This window comes from Myotis nattereri (assembly GCF_964212035.1).
Source record: "Myotis nattereri genome assembly, chromosome: 4".
Lineage (NCBI taxonomy): Eukaryota > Metazoa > Chordata > Mammalia > Chiroptera > Vespertilionidae > Myotis > Myotis nattereri.
Genome location: NC_138079.1, coordinates 28,851,923 through 28,878,376, shown reverse-complemented (window position 1 = coordinate 28,878,376; position 26,454 = coordinate 28,851,923). Strand labels below are relative to the sequence as shown.

The 26,454-nt window shown below is 51.5% G+C and overlaps 1 protein-coding gene across 1 annotated transcript in view; it reads right to left on the bottom strand.

The window, feature by feature from the left end:
* Nucleotides 1–456: 456 nt before the first annotated feature.
* Nucleotides 457–26,454, bottom strand: part of LPCAT1 (lysophosphatidylcholine acyltransferase 1) — a 36,617-nt gene continuing 10,619 nt past the window's right edge. Inside the window, exons 2-14 of the mRNA XM_081090219.1 lie at nucleotides 20,475–20,617; nucleotides 18,273–18,487; nucleotides 16,249–16,361; nucleotides 14,939–14,999; nucleotides 14,340–14,398; nucleotides 12,363–12,397; nucleotides 11,157–11,211; nucleotides 9,420–9,502; nucleotides 7,098–7,223; nucleotides 6,356–6,509; nucleotides 4,595–4,693; nucleotides 4,201–4,342; nucleotides 457–2,784 (exon numbers count right to left, since the gene is read on the bottom strand). Coding sequence (XP_080946345.1) covers nucleotides 2,600–2,784; nucleotides 4,201–4,342; nucleotides 4,595–4,693; nucleotides 6,356–6,509; nucleotides 7,098–7,223; nucleotides 9,420–9,502; nucleotides 11,157–11,211; nucleotides 12,363–12,397; nucleotides 14,340–14,398; nucleotides 14,939–14,999; nucleotides 16,249–16,361; nucleotides 18,273–18,487; nucleotides 20,475–20,617 — 1,470 coding nt within the window. The 3' untranslated portion in view covers nucleotides 457–2,599. The remainder of the gene's footprint in view (nucleotides 2,785–4,200; nucleotides 4,343–4,594; nucleotides 4,694–6,355; nucleotides 6,510–7,097; nucleotides 7,224–9,419; nucleotides 9,503–11,156; nucleotides 11,212–12,362; nucleotides 12,398–14,339; nucleotides 14,399–14,938; nucleotides 15,000–16,248; nucleotides 16,362–18,272; nucleotides 18,488–20,474; nucleotides 20,618–26,454) is intronic.

Below are 26,454 nucleotides of genomic sequence, written 5' to 3'. Positions count from 1 at the left end.
CCCTGTGCGTGTCCTCCTCCTGTCACTTCTGTGAAGAAACCTCGTCCCTGAGTGTTGCCCGAGTCCGGAGCCAGTGGTCACACACCCTCGAGGTTCTCATGCACAGTGTTTGGGATTGTAATACAACAGTTCTACCTGCTTTCCTTCTATTTATAAATCCTTACGGATTTAAAAGAAGGACGGCAAAGTGTGTTTAAGGTGTATATGCTCAACATACAGAAATTACAGAACCAGGGAGACAGCTACGCAAGTCTGAGTTCTAGGAAATGCCACCACTGCCCACAGGGTATCGAGCCACTCCACAGTGCCCCTTCGCTATCGAGAAACTGCTTCTACAGAACTTCAATCACTGTGCTTCCCAAACATGCTAGAATCTCATCTTGACCGCCTCTGCTGTCACAGCCTAAGAAATGTTATCTTTCTAATAAAAAAAATTCACGTAACTAAGAGCATCTTCAAGTACATAGGACTACATTTTATTCATTCCGTTACAAACCCAAAGTTCTTCACATGGCACCCTTTCCAGCAGGGCCCCACATTCTAGCAGGACCCCCCATCCCAGCAGGACCCCCATGTCCCCACAGGGCCCTGCAGGTGGAGGGGCCAGGGCTGCACTTGCCCGTGTCCTCGTCTCATACTAATGGGGTTTATTCCGACACTATGTACATTCACAGTTCCGAATGCCATTGAGTCACTACAAGAAAGAAAAGGGATCAGGAGGAGCAAACATCCATTCAAAGTCTGCTTATCAGAGATTTTTTTCCTGAAAACGCACTGTGGCATTTCATTCAAAAAACCCTTCATGCACAGACCTGGAGGATGGAGGCCAAATTCAGGCCCCCTCCCTCAGAACATCTTAGTTTATTCACCTCCTTCATTGGTCATTGGTGGGTTTTTCTCTTTGAAAAATGAATCTTTATACATTTTATGATTATAAAATTAACCACCGTTAGCCACCGAGGCTGCATCTGAGTTTCTGTGGTGTCCAGCAGCCCGAGTGCCCCGGATGGCCCTCAGCACCCGCCCCTGTGTGCGTCCTGGCTGGCAGTGAGCAGCTGGAACAGGGGGAGGGGACAGCTGAACCGGAGTTAAGGGTTTTCCTGGCGTCTACTGGTAGAAATGCACGTCATGGATGCCTCGGGAAATCAGTAAACATCTTCCCTGTGCTTCTGGCCCTGGTGGTCACTTTCAGTAGAGATGCCCCAAATACAAAATTCAATTCATTTTAGAAAAAAACATAAATTCCCCCAAAGGAACCCAGAGGCTTTGCTTCAGGACACCAACTGGAGTCTGTGGTTTTGATTGTGCTTTAAGGACAGGTTCCAATTCTGTCCTAAACAAGTGAACCAAGGGGATTTCAGGAAGAACAAAGGCACCACCAGCACAGTGTCCCCCTTCTGGTGCCAGGAGACTGCTCCTCCTCTGACCCAGGGCGGGACTGGAGTTGGTCCCTGACAGACCTATGCGGCCTTGTGACCCTGACAGGCGGGGCATCAGCCTGCTCTGCTGCTCTCCAGTTTCCGCCCGTCCGTCTGTCCGTGCAGCTCATCTGTCTGCAGGGGCAGCTGCTTTGTCCACTCACCAGAGCCGGAGCAGGGGAGGGATGGCCACCCTCCGAGCAGGACGTGCTGCCCCAGGGCTGCTGGAGGTGCACAGCCAAACATGCCACCCATGTTCAATGCCTCGGAGCTGACACTACAGTGAAGTAGATGACGTCATATTAAAACAGAAATACCAAGCTGGTAACGTTTATAAAAAAAAGAGGGGGATTCAAAAGGATTAAGGATGGGAGATAGCAGTTCTGGGCTGGAACTCCTGGTGGCCCAAACAGGAGGGAAACTGACCTGGTGGAGAGGCCAGAGAGAGTGAAGTCAAAGCCACAGACAGCCTCAGAGTCTATCAAAAAAAGGGCCTATAAATAAATATCCTCTGACCCTCAAAGGAAAATGAAGTAGAAAAACAACTTTCTTCTTTTAAAAAAAATGCTGAATGTTTCCTGTAGTATCTAAATGAGGTTTATAAAATACTCATGAACTCCCACAAATATAAAAATGTTTAAAAACCGCTGGCGGGCCAGCCACGCTGTGACTCCACAAGTCGACACAGGGTTTGTCTGGAATTGAACACATGCCACATGCCCCGCTTCTTGAGTGTGCATGGAAGCTGCCCGCCTGTGCATGTGCCTCGAACTGACCAACAGGGGCCGCGTGGAAAGAGTGAGATGACAATCTGAACCCAGGACACTTGAAAACAAGCCACACCTGGTGTCCACCCACCCCCTGAGGACCTGCCCGCAGGGAGACCCCTGAGCCCCGCCAAGGTGGGTAGGACATGCCCCACGCGGTCTTGCTGTGAGGAGTCCGGGTGGAGTGAGCATAAGGTTTCCTTCCAGATGCCCCGCAGGCGCCCCTCAGGCCGGTGCCCCACAGAGGAGCAAAATGGAAACACCCCAGCCTCTGGCACTTGGGCCTGGGGACAGTGACCGAGCAGCCGACATGGAGAGTGGAGCCCGGAGATGGTCACAGCAGAGGGCTCGCGGCCATGCGGAGGTGGGTGGCGACTGCCGGGGAGCAGTCTCGTCTCTCCAGCACCCTCAGTCCTAGTCCAGTTTCTTCCGCACAGGCTTCCTCCCAGCATCCGAGTTCTCGGGGCTGAAGTCAGCACAGAAGCCGTTGGGGGTGAGAGCGGGAGGCGTCTGTGCACAGCTCTCGAAAGGCGGCTGGTCAGGGTACAGATACTCCTCTGCAAAGTCGGGGTATGTTTCTGCAAACCTGCCGAAGTCGGCTGGAGAGACGAGGGCACACGGTTACAGGGGCTTCAGGAGCAGACACCTAGAGTCTGGAGCTCTTCCCTGGGCCTACGTGACTCTCCCCCCCCTCCCCCCGTACACCCCCCCCCCACTCACCACCCCGCCACTGCTCTGGCAGGGGTGGGGTTTATGTTCATGGTCTTGGAGGTGAGGACAAGACCCACACTCAGTTTTTCTCTGCTGCGCATAAAATCATAGCAAAAGCAAAGGGGCAGCCACTGTATCCACTCAGTTACTCTTGCTTGGGGGAAAGCTAAAGAAATGGCACAATTCTGGGTACTCTGGGGACTCAATGCATGTGAGGGAGGTGCTGCTTATCACAAGAGCTGGTTCAGGGTCAGGACGAGTGTCCGTGTGGTGACTGATGCCATGAGGCAGATGCTACTGATGGATGTCTGACTGGAGACCATGAGTGCATGGAGGGTCACCCTGCAAGCTGGTCACAGGGCCTGAATGCCTCCCTGCCTGTGCATCTCCCAGTGGCCAGGGCTGGTGTTGAGTGGAGAGCACCCTCAGGCTTGCACTCAGGCATCCTGAGAGCAGGTGATGCTCAGAGGCCTTGGGTGTAGGAGCCTGCAGGCTCCAGGGTCATCCATGTCTCCTTGTAGGAAACCTGGAACGGCTTTTACTGGAAAAGTCTGCAGCTGATCAGGCTCATCACCAACCTCACCAACAACCCCCAAATCCACTGGGAAGCAGGGCCTACTTTAATGCAGACACACACACACACACACACACACACACACACACACACACAAATAACAACCACCTCCCACCCCACACCCGTGCCTGACATTTGGATGCAATTTTAAAACATGTCCAAACAAGACGTGCACGATGACCTTTCTTGAGCAAATGTCTGCTAGTTTTTCAGCAAGAACACTTACTCATTGTGAAATGCGCACTCTGGCCAGTGCCCTGAGCAGAACACCTTCCGAGATCCTATTGCCCAGCCCCCCAGCCACAGGTGGGTTTCAGGTCCTGGCCCCCCAGGATCCGGGCCAGCCTGCTCTGTGCAGCCACAGGTGATGAAGCCAAACCTTCCAGAGAGGAGCAGTCCAGCAGAGTCCTCAGGGCAGGTGACTCGCTCCGGCACTGAACCCTGATGGCAGAGGCCCTGCCCTGGCCTGGCACACGTGCCCACAGCCCCCAGGACGACGTTCATCCTGGTCCCAGGTCTACGGGGCTTAGAATTTGGCTCTATTCATCACCAGCAGAAGTCAGATTGAAAGCTCCCACCCTTCCTGGCTAGGTTTTAGGAAGAACCTTCCTCCTGATAATCTCTGTTGCAAAAGACACAGGGTGACCTGACAAGCACAGGTGGGTGGGGGCTCCATGTGTCCTCACTTCTGGCACCAGTGGGCCACCCTCCCTGCTCCCGGGCCTCTCACCAAACGTGATCCTCCCCTTCTCCTCCTGGTCGATGGCCCGAAAGAGGTCGGTCACGGTGAGTTCTGCCACCCCTAATGCCGTCTTGAGGATGCTGGACAGGGCGTCCTCGTCTATGCTACCATCCTCCTGAGACCCGTACATCTGCAAAGCAAGGTCACCCCGAGGTCTCCTCCTCCATCCTCAGGCCCCGCCAGGCCCACTGCCTCCCCAGGGTGGCCTGTTCCTCCTCCCGGAGGCCCTGACCCACCTGGCAGCATGGCCAGAACCAGCGTGCCGCCCTAGGGAGTGCTGAGCCCCTTAGCGTGACCCGCCCTCCCACCTACAGGTGTGCTCCACCTGTAACCCACGTCTCACTGTCCCCATAAATTAAACTCATGTGAACCCTGCACTTGCCTTGAAGGCCAGCTGTATGGTGTCCAGGGTCTGGGCAGGCCGGCAGACGACAGACAAGGCGACCACGTACTCCCGAGGGTCCATCTCGCCACTCCCGCTCTGCGAAAGAGAGACGCTCTGTCAGGGAGGGGCATTCCAGCACCTCCCTGGGAGCTGGGGTTCAACACTGGCTGCTGAGTGTCAACACAAGGTTATTTTCACACAAACTTGAGATCATGTGTCTACATGGAGAGAGCATCTGAAGAACACTCCTAACCACTGGCTTCTCCACTCTGTAGGCTGCTAGAATGAATCTTCAGTGTGACTGCCAGATGAAGGTGCACAGGAAAGTATGTGCAGCATGATGACTGTTGCCTGCCTTCCAGAAAAACAGACCTGCCCACGAGGCTCACTTCTGGGCTCTGAAACCTAGCCTGCTAGTGACCACACAGTGGCGTGCAAATCAAAGGTGAGCCCAAGGTGATGACACCACACAGGCCGAGCACACTGGGTCCCATGCCTATGCCCCCGACTCTGGGAAGGTGTTTAATCTTGGGTCTGAGGCTCTCTGTGAAATGGAGGATATTCCTACCTTGTAAGAACAGTGCCCTTGACACTGTGAAAAATAAAAATGAACCCACACACTGTGGCAAGATGTCCGGTGCTCAGTGATAATGCATCACCAGGATGTCACCAGCGAAACCATGCTCACTCTTGTATTTCAAACCTGACCTGTTGTCACAGTGCCTGAGTGAGATGTAGCCACAAATCCACCCCACAGCTGCTTTACACCAGGGGTCGCCCAGATGGGCCGCCTGCTCAGCTGCACACTGTGGTGCCACAAACCTGCACACTCATGGGGTCTCTAAAGCCCACATCACTCACCAGCTTCTTTGAGTTCCACCACGTTGCACCTTGTGGCCACACAGAACATGCAACGTTGTCACACGGAACATGCTGTGTTGCACACACATGAAATTCTAAGTGTTCACACAGAACACACTATGTTGTCCACATGCAACATGCTCCATTATTCACACAACATACTACGTTTTTCACAGGGAACATTCGTGGCTGAAGGAGCCCCTTCACGCACACTGTGCCACGCTGACTGCTCCTACAGGACGTACCGCACAGGGGTCTGCACTGCGACTCAAACGTCCAGAGTGACCAGGCGTGGGTGGTTGCTGGCTACATGGCAGCCTGCCCCCCTGGTTCTCTGTCTCCCCCACTCCCAAACATGAAAGGCCACTCCCATTCCCAGAGCTGCAGTGACGTGTTGACTCTGTGCAGCCAGCACATACGACCGACTATGATGTGTGTGGTGGACAGGGTAGAGGTTGCTCTCCAGGGGGAGACTCCCAAGCTTTAGACAGAGGCGATGGGGAACCACTTAGCCAAGCATCCAGAAAGAGGCCATGCTTAGAAATTCTGAAGGCCTGGCTGGGCTGGTCAGTGGAGGCCTCTGGGAAGGGACACGGCAGGGGCTAGGCCAGCACTGCTGTGTGGTATCACTCAGCCTTTTAGTGATCTGATCTAAGGAAACACAAACTACAGACATGTTTATCAGCACATGCTAACTGAAATGGCAGATTCTTTGTGCATTTAAAACCATGGGAGAAAATACTCCCGAGGACAGGGTAGGCTGGTAGGATGGGGCCACTGAGGGGTGGTTTTTCCTTCTCTACTTCCAAAACTGTCTACAGAATGTTTATATTACAAGGAAAACAATGTATACTTTGAAGCCAAAGGTTTTGCCACCCCCACTGGGTGATGTGCTACCTCGTCAAACAGGGAGAACATGTCGGCCAGTGGGTCGGAGACAGGCACTTCCAGGTAAGCCGCAAACTCTGAGACGTTGATCTTTGCCCCCCTCTTCATTCCAGCACTTTCCGCATATCTATCGAGATCTTTTTCAAGTTTTTCTGGTTTTAGGCTAAATAAAGAGAGAGGAAGTTTTTTTTCAATAAAATCACAGAATGCCAAAAATAGGAGGCTTACGGTTTTAAGACCCAACAAATTATCAGCATGACTTATAGACCAAGCTGCTAGTTTTCAAGAACAGGCTTCTAATAACTTGAAGGCACGCAATGCTCTGCCTAAGCATGTACACCCCTCGGCAGGGCGGCCTGTGAGCAGGACGTCCTTCGGGGGCAGCTCCAGAGAGCGTGGCACCAGCCATGAGGGGCTTTTTGGGACTTCAGTGTGGGCTGAAGTTGGCACAGAAAAGAGGAAAATGACCAGACTGCCAGAACAAGCACTCCAGCTCTCCTTGATGCCCTGTCTCGAGTGACATCGGGCAGCCCCAGGCGCAGCTGCGACCTCCAGCTTGGTCCCCAACACCTGCAGGGTGGAGGTCCCTGTGCGGTTTGCCCGGAGTTTTGGTCCAGCACAAAGCTCTTCCTCACTGCTGAACACATCGCACCTGCCCTGTCACACATCACAGCCCCAACGCTTGTCACAGCATTCGAGGGATTGCCCTTTCTGACGAACTGATCATGAGTAAAAAAACCCAGGCACTCACCCCAGGCCCCGCACCAGCCTGGCGAATTCCAGAAGGCAGGTGTCTGCAGGGAGCCGAAGCTGTCCTTCCGCCAGGGCCAGCTGGCAGTCCTCAAAGGTGTAGTCGGTCACGGAGACGCCCAGGGCCCTGCAGCAGAGAGGAGGCCCTGCCGTGAGCGCCCTGCATGGCAGCGGTCCCAAGTCACAGGAGCCCCTGTGGTCTCTTTGAGTCTGCTCCAATGGCAGACACCCTGGCAGAGGCAGTGCTGCATGCGTGTCCTGCACCCTGCTCTGAGCCCCTGGGGTACCTCCTCACACAGCAGTTAGTACATGAGGGAGGACTCTGAACGCCGAGATGCACAGAAGGGCAATGTGGGAAGGTCATGTTTAGTACTAAACATAAATGCCTAATAGCTGACCCTAAATTTCAATTACTTAGAACTTGGGCTGCCCAAGCTTGCACCCCATTAGGAAACAACCATGCATTTGGGCCTTAAAGACGACACCACCACCCCACGGGGTGTTTATTGGAGAAGCTCAATTCTTCACAAGTGACCAGGGATCGCTCTTCTCAGAGCTGACACCTCCCTGAAGCTGGGAGAGTCAGAACTTGGCCATTCTCAGAGCTGCATCAGGGTTCATGAGAAATAACCCTTCCTGTTAAAGAAAATACTCGAGGTAGGAAATCTACCAAGTATAGAAAACTAAACTTCTCCCCACCCCAATAACTGAATGGGCTTCAGTCATTTGATAAAAGTTCCTGTTGCAATCACATGAGAAGGAAACAGTGACTTTGACATTCTCCTTGACAAACTCAGGTATAATCCTTGGGGGACAGAAGCCAGAATTATTCCTCAGGAAGGGGGATGAGGCTGGCTGAGGGGCTGTCCACAGAGCCCCTGGGGATCCTGGCCCCTCCCAGGTGCATTTGAAGGTGAGAACTAGAGATGAGAGAGGTGACAACCCACTGAAATTCTCCTGCAGCCGCTGAGGCGAGGGGGTGACCCATGGGTTATCTGTCCTCTTCCTTTGAATTAATATGGACAGTTTCTTTAGGATACATATCTTTAAAAATGTTAACAGGTAATTTATTTCAGTGTGTACTAAGAATATTTATACCCAACCTGTTGAGCCTGCAATTCCATGGATGGACATTATTTTTTTTTTTTATCAAGAGGTTAAACAAGGGTGTTACTGAGTACCCTGACTTCTCAAAAGTTGAGGATCAAGCACATCCTGGTGGCTAGTGTGAATCAGAGAGGGAAAAGAAGAGGGAGTTTTTCGTGTGTGAGGGGGGGTGGGGGGGGAGCGGGGAGCCCAAGGCAAGGAGATGAGTGTCTCACTGCACTCTATCCCCAGCGCCCAATTTCCTGAGGAGCCCGTGGACAAAGACAAGACAGCTTGCTGAGTGTTAATTCATGTATGTTGAGGTGAGATGCATGATTTTGCTCAGTGAAGTCTTATAGAATGCATTAAAATGGGGTGCAATGTGCATACCGAAATGCTTTATCTTAGAAGTCTAAGCCACACAGGTCAGCAATAGCAACTGTTAAAGCCCCCTCTGCAGCCGCGTGGACCCCCAACGAGTGGCACTCACTGTCAGAGCCGCTGAGCTGCTGAGCCCCCTGCAGGCACCGAGGTGGCCAAAGTCAGAGGCAGCCCCTGCTGCCCTGGAACAGGAGAGAGGAGGAGAGGGGAGAAGATGGGATGGGAGGGATGAAGGCGGTTAGAGGGGCAGGTGTAAGAGCTGACACTACCACTACCTGGAACAAGCTGGGAATGGCCAGAAATAGGAGGTGAGCATGTTCCTGACTGTGGCACGGGTGCAGTACAAGTGGGAGGAGATACTGTACAAGCTTAGGTGCACAATTACCACACTGAACTTGGTGAGATGGAGCAGGAACACTAATAAACACTGCGTGGGTAGATGGAGAGAGAAGCTTCGAGAACATTCCAGCCCAGACAGACCCTGAAATCTGCAGAGGCCATTGCTCTCACTGACAGCTCTGCTGCCCGTCACACTGGGGCGCCCACAGATGCGGCACCTGGGTAACTGATGGCTATGGGCACACCTGACATGAGTGAAACTAAGTGATGTTTAAGGATCTTCCAAATGCTGAACAAGCAGAAATGTCATTTGACAAAAACAGGAGACATAAAGTGTATGTCCAATAGGCCGAGTCCATGCTGCTCACTAGCTTTTGCAAGAACCCATCTTCCTAAAGCTACTGGCTTTCTTGTTTTTAGCAGCACTGAGGAGGAAAACAGCTGGTAAACAAGAGTGCTGGGTAATACTTAGGGAAAGGAAATCAGGAGGCCAGGAGGAGACAGAGGGTGCACTCACTCGGCCATGACGTGTCGCACATTGCTGGCATACAGGGCGGGGTCCTTCTTTTCCTCCTCTGAAGGGTTGTACACCGGAAGGAACTAAGCACACAGAGAAGGCTGTGTTACTGGCACAGTATCACAAGGCACCCCCCTTACCAATGCCACTATAGTGACAACTGTGAGTCTGAAAAAGTTAAGATCTGTCAAAGCACTTCCCGCTAGAATCATCTTTGAAGTGGTCACACGTGCACATATATGCCCGTGTGTGTGTGTGTGAAAATTCACAACTCGCCATTCCTCACTAGGAGTACCCACTCCCCGGACACCGCAGCTGTGGCCGGTACACTGTATTTGTAATTTCACATAGGGGCTTAGTTTTTAGATATAAAAGAATGACATGTGTGCTTTTATTTCTAAAGGTCTCAGTTTTGTGTTGAGGATAACACAACAAACTATTTTTACGTAAAAGATTATTAGCTTTTGGACATCTATCCAATGTTTTAAATAAGTCCTACCATGCAGAAAAAGCAAACAATCACCACTGAGCCCGTTTTCTTTAACACTAATATTTAAGAATCAAGGAATATCCCGAAATACTATCAATTCTCATAACTGAACCTTTTGCTTACAGCTACATTGAAAAGAAGGACGCAAATTGCAACAGTTCCTCACATTAGCACCAGCGTCTCAGAGGAGAAACACCAGGAATTATGTTTAGAGGGATTTCACAAGCCACGAAGCCTCTTTTCAATGCTCACAAGAAGAAGCCAGATCTGAAATAGAGCTGTTTCTACCAGGTGGCCCAGGGCAGGCCCAGCTTGTCTTTCTCAGAGCCTGGCTCCACTGTGCTCCGAGCCACCAGCAGGCAAGCCACATAAAATGTCCTAAGCTGTGGGGCTGCTACCCTTGGCTCAGCCCTGAGTATTAAGTGGCTTACATTCTACTGAAATGAAAAACCTGGCGGAAAGCTGGCTCATTTGTAGTCAGTATTACTCTGCAAAATTGATTGGAAGGTAGTAAAGTGTTTCATTAAATACTTAAGTTGCATATGACTCATCTTTAATTTTCAGGTGCAGGAGTAGCCTGGTAATTCCCTTTTTAAGAAAATAAACTCTATTCCTCATCCACTCAGATTAAATTTACAAGTTGAACAAATATAGCTGTATTTAATTTAGATGAGAGGATGGGTGTTGTGACTTTGTCTGATACATCCAGTGGGATGCAAACTCAAAGGCAGACTACATGATCTGACCAAGTATCAAAGAGAGGATGACAGTATGACAAATTTAGCAGTGTGAATTCAGCAGTATTAGTATCAAGTAAAAATAAAGCTAAAAAATTTATTCATTGCATATGTGTCAATTTTATATGCCTTAAGCTGCACTAACCATAATAAAAGCATGACGGGGTTACCTTCCTTGTTGATTTAAAAAATTGTATCTGAATAGATTAAAAATCACCCAAGAGACACAAGTGATTGATGCAAAACTACTGGGAAGCACCTCTACTAGTAAGGAGCCATGAGACATGGCAAGGGTTCCAAGAGAGAGATGACATAACATTGTGTCTGTAGAGATATCAATGTAACATTGTGTCTATATAAAACCCAAGATACCACTAACACCATATCCACATAGACACCTATATAACATTGTATCTATACAGACAACATAACATTGTATCTATAAAAGACCTTGATACAATGTATTTATAACCCCAATGTAACATTGTGTAACACTATATTTATACAAACCTCAATTTCAATTTGATTGTGAAACTGACACAGGGTGAGCCACAGGATTTCTAACCTTAAAAACAAACAGATTTATAGCATTGGTGAGAAGATTCCGTTTAGCAAAATCTTCAACCCCCTTGCCCTGCAGAGGGCAGTACTGGGCAGTTAATTCTCCTTCAGGAGACAGATGCTGAGCCTTCTTCAGCCCAAACCTAAATCTTAAAATACAACAGTGAGAAAAAAGGCTACTTTTATTACATAGCTGTCTTCACTGTTTTTATTAAACATGCCCATATCTGCAGCTTTAGTATGCCCTGCAAGCCAATGCTTCTCAAGTTTGTCTTCCAGCTCAGGAAATCTTGCCCATCGGTCCTCAGCCAGTCATCTCACGGCAGCGCAGACTGGACAGGCCCTCGCTTATGCCACTCCCATGCCTGGCTCCCAGAGTTCCTGACTTCAGAACCAGCATTTTAAATTTTTTATTTGCAGAAGTTGGAAATGGGGAGCCATCCAGAATCCCACCCCTGGGCCTTCGCTTGCTACTCCCTGGATACACAGTCTCCCTTGTAACACTCTTACACACCTGACTTCGGCCTCATCGACAGCCTCAAGCCCAGGCCACCAGGAGCCCCTTCCAGCCCTTCTCCCAGCTTCTCACCACCCACCCCCACACTCCAGCCTCAGAAATGTGAGGACCACCACTCGGACAAGCCGCTCCACATGGCACCTCCCACGCATTCTGTTCCAAACACTGGACAAGGCCTGGGGGCCGTGGGCGGGCTCTTGCTTGGCCTCAGCACCCACACTTCATTTCCAAAAACCAGCTCACATGGCAGCACCCTGGAGGCCTAATGTGCCTGGATCCCATGTTCCACCCTCCCACCCACCCCCACCCCCCAATAGCTGAGCAAGAGGAGGGCAGCCCCTGGAAGTCTCGTGTCTTTTCCAGGGACAGGATGGTAATCACTGAGCTGACAGACGCAAGGCGGGAAGAGAAAGGTTCTCACAATTATCTTCCCAGTGGGGCTGAAGGCAATGAACTTAAGTCCCGGAACCCAGGGTGTGAGGACATACCAGATTTTTACATTCAGTTTCCACAACAGGGTGAACCTAACTGCTGTCAAATGGCAGCGGGTCACGTGTTCAGGTTTCACATTTGCTAAATTAACTGGAGCACTTTCCCGGGAGGACAAGACAAATGAGACAGCACAATGTCTGACTTACGCTCCGGGGCCTTGCCACGTCCACGTGATGGTGTCCTGGGGGCAAGAAATGAATGGATGAAACATGACTGGGAGGTGGGCATCAGAAATTCCTGGGGATGCCACACGGGTCCCTCCCTCCCTGCCCTTATCCTAACTTCCTCTGCTGCCCTCCTCCCTGCCCTTATTCTAACCGTCCTCTGACTCCAAATGCTGAGCTCCTCATCCTCCCAAGTCCATTCTGGGGCAGAGAAGAAGGTGGGTGCTCACCACCTAAGACCCCCTCCAAGCTCCTTTTCCTGCCCTCCCCCCCTCCCCCCCAGGTGTCCCTGGCAACCTCAACCAACAACAAGGAGACGTTGTCCATCTGCTCCCTCAGACTTGCTCATGAGGGCCTGGGACACCCAGCCAAATTCCAACACCACACCTGCCTGCACCCCTACCTCTAGCAGGTTGGCCCCAGGTTTGGGAAGGGGTAGAACAAGCCACTGCAGAGCCGTGTCTCCCGCACTCCCGTGCCAGGCCCGACCCCCACTGGGCATTTCTGACGCTCTCCATTCTCAGCCTCAGCAGTCACCGAGGTAGGACACTGGAGGACAGGTGCCTGTTTCTACCCTGACAAAGGTCACCTATGGAGGCTTTTTCCTTCTGTAATCCTGACACCCATGCACACCTCTCACAGGCTCCAAAAACCCCTGGCATGGGGTTCCCTGCCACCCATGTGGCCCCCTCTGTGCAGGTCTGTGCTCAAACCTGCCAGCAGTGGGCTATGCCTGTGGCTATGCAGCTGAACACAGGACATGGGCCACAAACAGGCAAAGCAGGTGTCTCTGACACCTGAGCTGCATGCTCTGGAACCTATAAGAAACCTTGCTTACAATACGTTCATGGGACAAACTAAAAAAATGGAAAATCTAGAATTCTACACACCAATGACAGATTCTCTTATTTGCAGAGACTGACAAACAAACACACCTCTTCAGTTTCAGCTGTGCTGCGAGAACAATTTTATCTGTCAGTCTGCGTGGCGACCAGTTCTGACTGACATTTATTTAATGGCCACTCAGACAGCCTCCACTGCGCCTGTCTACACCCTTAGGCCCAGTGTGCAAATCTCAGACCCTATAGGCCTGGCCCAGATGTCACATGTAATTCTGCACCGTCTATACCAGGGACTCCAGAGCCCACCATGTCCTGGCTGGTAGGTTTCTTCCTTTGCTGTCATAAAGATACTGCAACGGAGAGAAAGCTCCATGTTACGAGCAGATCTGCCTCAGGTGCCTCAGTGGAGAACCACTCCCGTGTGTCCAGGGCCCAGGCAGGGCGGAGTGTGTTTGGACCTCTCTCGGCTGCAAAGGCCCTTAGCCCATCAAGGTGAGATGACACCCACGGACGGGGTTACAGAAGTGAGACGCAGCCAGCATGAAAACCGCTCCCACAGGGCACCTGGGAGAAGGGGGCAGCCATGGCTGCTTTGCAGATGTCGACGCACAGACCAGCAGGGCCCTGGCTGAACCTGCTCTGAGGTCCTGTCCCAGCTCTGCCTCAGAGCTGGGGATCCATCAAGATTGTCTGGGAGCTCTGAGCCCCAAACACCCCTTCTTTTATTTTGTTCTCTTGGAACAAACAAAACCTCTGCACACAACAGAAGCAAGATAAAGGCACATGAACCACAAAGTCACCTAACTCCTTTCTCTCCTGCTGCCTCCAGCCTTTCAGAACTTGAATATTCTTAATTTATAATTTTCCTAGAGTGTGAACTGGACAGTGACAGCTGCTGAGGACACTGGGCAGAGAGGGGGGACGTTCACATGAAAATGTCAGGATCGATCACATGAGAGGAGGACCACTCCCTGACCTATGAAGGCAGGATTCTGTGCGTGAATATTTGGGAATATTCGGCATAGCAGGGTTGACTGGAAAACCCGTGTGTTCAAACACCTTGCAGTTCTCACTCCCAGGGCTTCCGCCTGAACACAGATCCGCAGAACACACTCACCAGCTTATTTGGGTACCGCAGGACCACCGGCTGGACAGGAACTCCCGGGATGAAGGCACCTGCAGAGAAAAGGGACACAGGAACCGTCTTACTGCCAGGGTGGCAGGTCCTGTGCCTGCGTGGCTCATGCTGGCCTCAGAATAAAATGGGATTTCCTGCCAGGCTTTCCTGGTCAGCAGCAACCCAATGCCTGGAAGGTCCCTCCCCATCTGTGCTGGTGGAAAATAGAGAATTCCAGGGTCACAACCCTGCTGGCAGGAGGCAGACAGGAGTGTCTCCAGGCTGAGCTGCACTTTGATAGGACAACTGGAAGCACTGGTGGGAGTGAGGGTCTCCCCCACTTTTTCAAGGAGAAAAAAATAATTAAGAAAACTACAGCCTGGCCGTGTGGCTCGGTGATTGAGCGCTGACCCATGAACCAGGAGGTCACAGTTCGATTCCCGATCAGGGCACATGCCCAGGTTGTGGGCTCGATCCTCAGTGGGGGGCGTGCAGGAGGCAGCCGATCGATGATTCTCATCATTGATGCTTCTATCCCTCCTTCCTGCTTCCTTTCTCTCTCTGGAATCAATAAAAACATTGGAAAAAAACCTACATACCAGGTTTGAAGGTAATTAGGCAGGTCCTGTTGGTACAAGTTCCCTCTGGAAAAATCATTATCTTGAAATGAAAAAAAGAAGAGAAAAAAGAGTTCAGCAATAAAGAGACATAATTCAGAATTCACAGGTGCCAATTTTCACAATCTATTTCCCTACTGCTGACATAATTTAGATACTTTAATCATTTTCAGTTGAACAAGGTAAAATGCATTTTGGAAGATTATGCTGATTTCTTCTCTATGAAATTTATTAAAATCTGGAAGCAACGCAAGTAGACAACAGCATGTGCCTTCTTAGACCAGGGAGTTGCATATGCTAACTGTGGTCCCTGCCTCCTGGCTGCTTCGAGGACCAGACACAACTGCACAGAACAGGCTGTCAGCGGGAGCAGGCGTCCCGAGGCAGAGCGGGACAGGGACACACAGATGAGAGCGTGTGGCTAAAGGACTCGGGACACGGAATGGCCCTGGGGATGGGGGTGCTGGCCAGCAAGTGGAAACCCCAAGAGAATCCACAGTAACACCTTCCCCATAGCTGAAAAATACCACCTGTGTGGGTGCTTTCAATTCTGGTCCCTGAAGGGCAGACCACCTCCAGGTAACAAAGAGCCACCAGGGGTCCAACCCTGGCATCCCCGAGGGTCTGGCAGGTAAGCTGAAGGAGGGGCAGGAATGGCCTGCACTGGTAGGGGTGGCAGCCAGGGAACCACTCCAAGTGGCTGCCCATGGGTACAGGTGCTGGGAGCCAGCCCCCCTTGTGTTTCCTGAGCAGCCAGAACCCAGAGTCTGGGGGGATTTCTAGCTTCTGAATGTCGGCACAGTTTAAAAGAAGAAAATTACAGCTTGGGTCAAACACTTCGACGGATAACAGCAGCTGAGACCTGCGCCTCACGGCCTGGGTCAGAAACCAGATGCACGCAGGAAGCTCAGCCCATGACCCCGAAGCAGTGGGCACCTTATAGACGAATGCTCTGCTCAGAACCGAGGTCCTGCCGACCCCGCGGACCGGGTAGCAGCTCTTTCTGACTCAGAACTTATACAAAGATTTGTTGTCAATAAAGACGATTGTGGGAACTTGAGATACAAGTCTGAATGGTTTCTTCTTCTTTCTTTTAATTTTAAAATTCCAGAATCAAAAGTACCTGATATTTAGCAGATTCTTGGATTTACACTCATCAGAAATAGAAGGAAACTAAACACAGCCAGTCCCTATGGAAGGCAGGTTCTGGCCCTTTTATTTCTTCTCCCCTCAGTCTTTAAGCTCACAACTTCTGGAATAAATCCACTCAAACGCAAGCAGGGCCCGGTTACCTGTGGCCACTTGCCGTTTGACTGCGCCCGTCTCTTGATTTCCTCCACGGTCCTCCTGCGAGAATCCTGGTCTGACCGGGACACAAAGACAGGCCGTATGTACTTGATCAGAGCTGAAAGGGAAGGGGAGATGTCATGTGGGGATACACCACTTCCGCTGAGCAGGATCTGGTGAGAGGTGAGACCCCTAGAGGTCCCAGGGGCTGTACCACGGGGTGGGTGGGAGTCCATGCCTGGCCACAGGGAACTGGGAAACAACCAAAGCTTCCAGTAAACTTAGAGGACAGCATGAAGCCTTAGTAACAACACTGAGAGTCCACAGGAGGTTAATCAGGCAAAGAGCAGAGCAAGGCTGACCCATCAGGGAGCAGACAGCCTCTGTCACTGTAAATAAAGAAGGGTGTGAGGGCCATGAACTCAGAGTCGCAGGGCCCAGGACACGTGGCTCCTGTTGTGGGGTGAACTGTGTCCCTCAAAAAGATATGCTGATGTCCTAGCCCCAAACACCTGTGAGAGTGATCTTATTTGGAAAGAAGATATATTTTTTAAAAATATGTATTGATTTCAGAGAAAAGGGAGAGGGTGAGAGGGATAGAAACATCCATGATGAGAGAGAATCATTGACTGGCTGCCTCCTACATTTCCCACACCGGGGATCGGGCATTTGCGCTGACTGGGAATCAAAATGACTGACACTTCCTGGTTCATGGGTTAATGCTCAACCACTGAGCCACAGCGGCCAGGCAGAAAGAAGATACTTGCAGGTGTACTCAAGGTACAGGGAGGTAGTCTGGATTGAAGTGGGCCCTAATCAGTGACTGGGTTTCATAAGAAGGGGTAACAGACACAGAGGGAGAGAACCATCGCCTGCCTCTGCTAGACAAGCCCTGCTCCAGAACCCACGTGAGGTTTAAAAGGCAGCCTGTATGGCTTAGTTGGTTAGAATGTTTGTCCTGCGCACTGAAAGGTCATGGGTTCAATTCCCAGTCAGGGCACATACTCAGGTTGTGGGTTCCATCCACCAGTCAGAGTGGGTACAGGAGGCAGCCGATCGATGTTTCTCTCTCACATGGATGTTTCTCTCTCTCTCTCTTCCTCACTCTCGAAATCAATAAAAATATATCTTTGGGTGAGGATTTGGAAAAAAAAAAAAAAAGGCAGAGGCTGGTTGTCGAGGAGGAGAGGAGAGGCAGGGCCCAGGCAGAGCAGCTGGAGGAACCACGGGGGTGCAAACCTGGCACAGGCTGGCCAACCCTCCAGGGGCACCATGGGCAGTGCTCCAGAAGGGCTGGGCCAGGCTTGGCATGAGAGTGCTTTCATCTGTGAAGTGAGGGGACCATGTAGAGCACCCAGGGGGCCACCTAGAGTGCCCAGGATTCCTTACAGCCTCCACAATAATGGTGAGTGTGCTCCACGGTGACCCCAAAAAGATGTGCCTATGTCCTAGCCCCCAGAATCTGTGAATGTGACATTTTAAAACAGGTAAGGATCTTGACGTGAGCTCACCCTGGATTATAAGACACACAGAGACACAGACACAGGCAGAGGCCCTGGGACAATGGAGAAAGAGGTGGAATGACTGGACCGCAGGCCCAGGGATGCCTGAGCATCAGGAGCTGGGGAGGCAGGAAGGCCGCTCTGCCCCCCAAGTCCCATCGGAGGCTCAGTCTTGAGATAATGTGATGAGGGCCTTCTGGCTCCAGAATGAGAGCAGACAGTTCTGTTGTTTTAAGCCACAGTGATCTACCATGAAGTCTAGGGACCCTCCTGTGCCTGGGTTTCGAGAACAATAACTAGTGTGCTGGGACGGAGCCCTGTGCTGTGCCCAGACTTTTAGGATCCTCGGTGATAGAACCTGAAGTAATTCAACAAATTATATTTAAGGGCAGTAATGAAAAATAAAACCCACAATGACTATTGCAGAGGAAATCACAACAAAGGAAAGATAACAGGGACGCAAACCCAGGGCCTATTTCACATGGGAGTGACCTGCACCGAGGGCGGGCGGGGAGGGCCTCACTCACTTCCCCATATCGGGATGTCTCTGCTCTCGGCCTTCATCACGATGGAGGACATGGTCATGGTGACGGGGATGGCATCGAAGTAGGAGGAGTGTGGTGCCAGGGTGAGGATGGCTGCCTCGGTAGGCAGGGCCTGCCGCCCCTTCACGGTCACCCGGTGGAAGCCACCGACGAACCACATGGTCCGCATGATAGCCTTGAGCAGGAAGTCCACGACCCTGCAAGAGAGGGTGCAAGTCAAACAGGAGTCTCCTTCTTCCTGCGGACAGTCGTGGACATCCTTGAACCAGATGAGCTCACCAGGAGAGCACAGGGACTCGCTGCAGCCAAGGCCGGGGAGAGGTAGACGCAGCCAGCAAAACAAGAAGGGGCACATGGTGGGTAAAGGGTCACAGAGGTGGGGGGATAACTGGACACTGAGGAGACAGTGTGTCCAGGTGGAGGGAGTGTCCTGACATCGAACCCTGGGTGTTGGTCCCTGAACATACAGGCGTGTGAAGAGTGGGACAAGAGCCCAGTCCACCTGGGTCTTTGAGATCCATGTGGTCCTGGAGACTGCTGATCTGAATGTTACAAATGGTTTTGCTACAAAAGGGAGCAAGCACCCGGACAATGGGAGAGGTGAGAGCTGGCCCGTGTGTTGATGGAACACTCCACCTACTATTCCCCTTTCCCCCCACCACCATGAAGCAATGACAGCTGACGATGCACAGGAGGGGCCTGAGGCCACATCCTGGGGCTGCGAGGACAGGAAGGGACTGGGCCATGTCCTGGAGCTGCAAGGAGCTTCAAGCTCAATGCAGGGCCAGTCCCTGGGCAGCAGGTCTTGAGGCAGCTGGGCTGCATACTGGAGGGCAGGTGGGGGCTGCTGGGCTTCTCCAGGGCAATCCCAAGCTAAGATCTCGGGGTGGGGGATGTTTTCAGGATAGCAGAGAAAAGCTGACAGTAAGTTCAAGTCCAGGCCCTGGTCTCCAGTGCACACATGGCACCAGGCTGTCATGAAGATGGACTTCTCAGATCTGAGAGCAGAGTCCCCACACGGAGCACTCGGGACTGAACCATGTCCCCCAAACTCCTATGTTGAAGCCCTAATCCCCAATATTTTGAAATAAGGTGAAATGAGATCATAGGGTAGGGCTGGCATCTGATAGGATCAGTGCTTTATAAGGAGAGGAAGAAAGATCAGAACACTGTCCTGTGAGGACACAGGGGGAAGGTGGCATCTGCAGCCAGGAAGAGACCCTTCCCAGAAAGTCAGCCATGCCCGCACCCTGGCCTCCGACTTCCAGCCTCCAGGCATGAATATCTGTTGTTTTAGTCCCGGCTGGTGGTACTTGGTTAAGGCAGCCTGACAGGACTAAGACACCCTCTTTCTACCACATGAGCTGGGTGTGTGTGTGTGTCAGAACCAAGACGACCATTACCACAGCCTGCCTGGCTCAGGTGTCGGCCTGCTGATCAGGTGTTGCAAGAAGATATTAGTTTTTACAACACTGTGTGTTTTGAAAGTAACTTAGACTAAGTGACTTTTGTGAAAGGGGGCACTTCCTTTCATTAACAAAACCTAAGATTTTTATTTTAGGAACTTTTGAATGACACTAACATACATTGAACAAAAAGGCTCCCTAACCTAACATCGGTCTACTCAGAGCCGCACAGCTGTGCACAGCGGGGAGAACCCACCTCCCCACCCACTGCACAAGTGTGCTCCCCATTGTGCGCGAGGACGAAGGGCATATGCTCTGAGCCCTGTTATTTCAAAACCTGTTTCCTCTTGCCTCCCTGGGTCCCACACTTGGGCACAAGTCATTGTGTGTTCCTCTCAGGAGTTCAGTGTGCAGTTTGTTCTCCCGTTTGTTTTAAATATATTTTTATTGATTTCAAAGGAAGGGAGAAGGAGAGAGAGATACAAACATCAATGATGAGAATCCTTTATCGGCTGCCTCCTGCACGCCCCACACCCCACACTGGGGTTTGAGGGCTGGGGGACATGGAAATAGCAGCCATGTGGCTGGAAGGACCCTGTTGGAAGCTGGAGACCATGGCAGGGGTGTGGCAGGAGCCGCAGTGTCCCAGCCCGGAGAGCGCAGCCCTGGCACACATTGCCCCGGGAAGGGGAGGATAAACACTGGGTGGATAGAAGCTGTGAGAAAAAAGACAGGGCCCTGTGACTCCCCACATCAGAGCACCACTGACAGGACTTACTTCCGCCACAAGGCCAGGGGCTTCTCCGGGTCCCTCTCACCGGGTCCCAGGGAAGCGACGAGCGCGAAGGGCCAGGCGAGCAGCATCATGAAGGCGGCAAGCAGCAGCCGGATGGGAAAGAGCGTCAGCGTCATGACCGCGATCTGGGGAGACAGACTGAGGTTGTTCCAGAAGCACGGTCATCAGGGAACCTCTCCTCTGGAATCCTCGTGTGGAAGCTACCAGGCACGGGCGCTGGACCTGCCCTGGCCAGAGTACTTTCATCTCAGGAACAGTCAGGTGGCTGGAGCAGCAGCGACACCTTACCCAGGTTACAGGGGACCTGCTACACCTTTCCCGCTCCATCCTAGTCCTAAAGTCACCCCTGTGGGAGGCCGAGGACCGGAGTTGGGGGACCCTCTCAAGTAGTCAATAGTGCTCCGCCCCAACTCCCACACCTGCAGGCAGTCTGAGCCCGAGCCTTATATGACACGAGGACACTGTCACAGCACTAAGATGTCATCTGTGAAATGGCAAGATGGCAGGGGTGGGGCTGGCAAGACTAGGCCCCAGGAAGACCAGGGAATTCGGGGGGCTTTGCAGCCCAAGGAAGTTATAGGGCACGAGCCCAGCAGAGAATGTGCCACCGCGGGTCTAGCTGGGAGGACGCCAGGAAGGTGGGTTGGGGCTCTGTGGGCAGGGGCAGGCCCTGCAGGTGAGGGGATAGTGCAAACACGGGGAGTGGGAATGATGGACACATGGGTTCAGCCGAGTGGTCGAGTCCAGGAGAGTCCAGGTGGAAGGACAGCTGTCACTAAAACACAAGCACTTCCATGCACAACGACATGGCTCTGCACCAGCCTATACTCAGGTGGTCAGTCAGAAGAGGACCGGGAAGGATGACAGAACTGAAACTTATAAAGGCGTATGACCCATACTGCAGTGTTCGGTTACCTGCAATACTACACACTTCAAATATGCAGGTTTGGTGCAGAGAAGACAGGAGGTCTGTGGTGAGGTCTCATGCTCTCGGCTGGCCAAGCCTGAACAGCCCCACCCGCCTCACCTTGCTGGGCCTCTGTCACCTGCAACTGAGCGCATGTGGGCTGTTCCCTCAGCCTCTGCAGATTCCCTTGGGCTCCCTGTCAAGACCAGCACAGCCCAACATGATATTCAATGCCAGCCATTTAATGTGTAATTATTAATTTCCCAGTGGCCACACTTTAAAAAATATAAAGATGATGAAATTTATAGTTTATTTAATCCAATATACCTGCAATATCACTTCAGCATGTACTCAACATAAAAAATTACGAGGTACTCCATGATTTTTCATGTCAGAAATCCAGTGTGAGTTTTATGCTTATGGGGCATCCCAATTTACACTCATCTCGTTTTTTGTTTTTTAAATATATTTCTTTATTGATTTCAGAGAGGAAGGGAGAAGGAGAGATATAGAAACATCAATGATAAGAGAGAATCATTGATCGGCTGCCTCCTGCACACCCCCAACTGGGGATCGAGCCCGCAACCTGGGCATGTGCCCTTGGCTGGAATTGAACCTGGGACCCTTCAGGCCACAGGCTGACACTCTATCCACTGAGCCAAGCTGGCTAGGGCCACTCACCTCGTTTTAAGTGCTCAATAGCCACCTGTGGCCGCGGCTGCCTGTTGGACAGTGCGGATTTGATAACCATGTTTTGCAAATGATGGAAATGTTTACTGGCCCTCTTCGCCTCCTCTTGCAGGAGCGGGGTGGGGAGAGCCCAGCGGGAAGCTCTAGTTTCAGCAGAGGCTGCACAGAAGCGGCAATCCCAGACCTGCTGTCCTGCTGTCCTCGGTGACCATGCTTCCCACTAAGTGGTGCTGGCTCGAGGCTGTCAGGAAATGTCTTACTGGTGAGAACGCACCTTTGCACTCCTGGCTTTCTGAAAGCTTGGCTTTGCTTTACATTGTGACTGGGTGCTGAACTTTATCACAGGTCTGTGTCCAGTGGGTAAACCTGTGCCTGTCCTCACTCACAAGTGATGTGTTCACAGCTTGTCTCACATTAAAACCTTCGCGACAGTGCTGGGAAGTGACACTTAGTTTCTTTTCTTAAAGCAGGGGTGGGGAACCTTTTTTTTTGTCAAGGGTCATTTGGATATTTATAACAACGTCTGCGGGCCATACAAAATTATCAACTTAAAAATTATGTTGCTATGAAAAAAGCTCCTAGATTTATTGAATTTCAAATTTCAACTAATGTTGTCTTGGCAGGGTCAGGTGTCCCTGTCTTAAAGGAATTGCTGGGGAAAATAAACAAATGAATGAATGAATGAATGAATGAATGAATGAATCGCTGGGTCTGCCCATGAATACACCTCGGAGACCGAGTCGAGATCCTCGGTGACCCTGACCCCTGGGTCTCCTCCCGTGCTGCCTCCTCTGGGTGAATCCTCTGGGAACAACATTAGAATTCCAGCCAGCTGCCTCTCTAGAGAAATTTCTACGGAGATTTCTGACTGCTGTTTCCATGTTTCTAAGACTGCTGTTTATCAAGCTTTTCTCTTTTCTCTTGGTTTCATTTCAGTACTTTTGTCAATGAGGAAATCTCCGAAGTCCTCAGACTTTTCCTCCCCACCTAAACTTCCTGGCATGAGTGATTTCAGGATAACCGAAGCTGCCCATGACATTCGTCGTGACTTTTAGATCAGTCCTGATCTACAATCTCATTGTTTATATTATTTGTGCCTTCTAGAACTTTTCAGCCAATACTGAGATATTCTTCTATTTTATTCATCTCCTCTAGAACCAGTTTGATACTGATTCTGGCTCTTACCAGAGTGACTCCTACTCTGAGTCTATGCCAGCCGTGGGCAAACTGCGGCCCGCGGGCCGGATCCGGCCCGTTTGAAATGAATAAAACTAAAAAAAAAAAAAGACCGTACCCTTTTATGTAATGATGTTTACTTTGAATTTTTATTAGTTCAAACAAACACTCTATCCATGCTTTTGTTCTGGCCCTCCGGTCCAGTTTAAGAACCCATTGTGGCCCTCGAGTCAAAAAGTTTGCCCACCCCTGGTCTATGCTAACAGTCTAATTCACATCTTGCAGTAAAAACCAAGAGCATTAATTTCAGAAATACCTTCTTTCCCAAAATTCACACTGAGAGCACACAACTTTTTCTTAAGTACCTCTTTAATCTAACCCCATAGGTTGATTGCCTTTCCTTTATTTTTAACATTTAGTTTAAAATATTATGTCTTTTTCCATCCTCTGTGATTATTTTAGAATTCTGTTGCAGAGGGAAAAGAGGTCGCAGTCTGTAGGTGACACTTCCCTCCTGTTCCTGAGATGTAACCCCACCTCCCTGCACCCTTCTCCCAAGCCCATGGGCCACCCTCACTGTTGGGGTGCCCTCACTTTTGGGGTGCTGGCTGGGAGCTAGCTCAGCAATCCTGCTCTGCCATTAAAATTGACAGCTGGCCCTTCCAATTTGCAAAGATATCATGTTACAGGAGAGTTTACTATTTGTTCCCATAAATCACCCTTTGTCTGGTGCCTGTGCTGCAGACATGTGAACAGGCAGAGAACCTGAAAATCCCAGGAAATCGGCACTTGGATGGTGTGGCATTTATACCACACCCTGCTCTGCAGGCATTTTGTAGATTTTTTTTTTCCCAAGCATGTTTTTATTAACTTTAGAGAAAGAAAGGGAGAAGGGGAGAGAGATAGAAACATCGACGATAAGAGAGAATCATCGATCGGCTGCCTCCTGTACACCCCCTACTGGGGATAGAGCCCGAACCCAGTGCCCTGATTGACAATCGAACCAGTGGCCTCCTGGTTCATAGGTCGACGTTCAACCGCTGAGGCACACCAGCCGGGCTGCAGGCATTTTCTGTTTCCAGGATAGTTCCTACTATAAATCATGGTCTAAAACAACTGTATCTCATGGGGTAACAGAAAGAGCATGTGGTTCCCAGCAGATTGGGACCTGCAGACTAGGATGGAGGCAGTGCCTCATTCCATCTTGACAGGGAGAAGCTGTCAAGACCTGATCAGGGGACCAGAGCCTGCCCAGCAGCCTGACTTGAGGCTGGAGTGCTGTTGTCCAAGTTATTTGGTTAATTAGCAATACATGTTCCTGTAGCCAGCAGCCACGGGGTCCACTCGGCCATTCCACATGGGACACAATATGTGAACCTCAGGGGATGCATTAGTGCTCCTGCTCCTGTTCTCGTGGCATCAGGAAGGACACAGTCCTGGTTTCTGAGTTTCGCAGCAAGCAGGGGAAGGATAGGCTCTGACCCTCCGCAAACAGACAAGCCTCCAATGACATGAGTGGGCGGTGGGACATAAGGTATACCCAGGGTGAACCACCTGGCTCCGCCTGGAGGATGAGGAGGAAGCGGTTCTATTGGGGTGTGTGTGTGTGTGTACTAAGTGTGTATGTACTACATATGTATAGTGTTGTGTAAATTGCACCTCCACAGGGTGCAGGGGGTTCCCAGCATCCCAAGCTAAGAGCCCACATGTTTTCCGGTGCTCCACCAGGTCCCCATGGCCCGGCCTTCACCTCACCCAAGCATGTGGCCTGTGTGTTCTCTGCCAGGTGAGAACTCAGGTAGGGCCTGTGTGAGTGCACCTGCCAGCTGGCAGCCCAGGCCCGCTTTCCAGGAGCGGGGTGTGGGCACTCGGAGAGGCTGCTGATCCCAGTGTTGCTGGGAACAGAGCTGGATGCACCAGGGACAGGTGAGCTGAAGACCACCTGTGTGTGACAGACCCAGGGGCAGCAGAGGGAGGAGCTCTGACTTATGAGACACTGAGGACAGGTTTCGAGGTGGCAATTCGTTTCTTTTCAAAGATGGTAGGCTTAGGTGAGCACATAGGACATGGACAAATACTAATGAGTGTGGGACCTGGGTGTGGGTAGAGCCTGGATTAAGGGGGTTGCTACAGCAAACATAAAGATGGGACCCTAGGGCCCAGAGGTGCTGGGGCTGACCTGCTGTGCCACCGAGGGGAAGTGCCACAGGCCAGGGTCCCACCCTGCTCCCAGCCCACAGGGTACCTACCACATGCAGGCAGGAACTAAAGGGGGCTGCTCACCAGCTCTAGGGGTGCCTTTCAGAACAAAGGGAACAATACAACAGACAAATCAACTACCCCAATCAGTTAACCCACAAACCCCTGCCTCTCCACAAACCAAAAACAATACAAACAAACCAACAATGGTAGCGTGTGCACCAGGGGCAGGGCATGCTGAATGAGATGCAGACTGGCAGGGCCGCTGCTGGCGGGGGGTAGGGGGGAGGCAGGGAGAGTCCTGCCAGGGAATGCAGGGTGTGGTCCGTGTCCCAGAGAGAAGGTACCCACAGTGGATAGGCAGGACAGAGAGGCAGGCAGCTTCCCAAGATCAGTCAGCTGATCAGAGCAAAAGCCAAGGTTCAAGGAATAGACGAGGTGCCCTGAGGGGAAAGTCCCAGGCCCAGGACTCAGTCCTTCCTCCATGCACCTCCTGCCCGTGGACCCTGGCCTGACATGGGGACAATGGCTCTGATGTTGACACCCCACCAGGTCTGCTGCCCAGGGCTCCAGACATGCGTTGTCAACAGCATAACTGAGAACCCACAGCCATGCGAAACCACCACCCAAACTGAGCCCTGCTGGCCTGCTCCTCTCCAGCCTTCCCCTCAAACAGGCGACTCGTCCTTCAGGTCCTGCTTGGGCAGCAGACACACACTTCGCAGTCATATCTGCCATCTCTCTTTCTTACCAATTCCTAATAGTTCCACCTCCGAAACAAATCCAGAATCTGAGAGCCCCACTCCTCCGAGGTGCAACATGGCAGCCCCCACCCTGGTTCTCCACACACGGCCAACCCCGTCCCTTGGTGCTCAGAGCTCTGCATGGCTGCCAAGTCACCCTTTGACCCCAGGCCCCTCGCATGGCCTCTGCTGGATACACTGGCCTCCCTCTGTTCTCCTACCACACCGGGCATCCAGCACCCCTGCA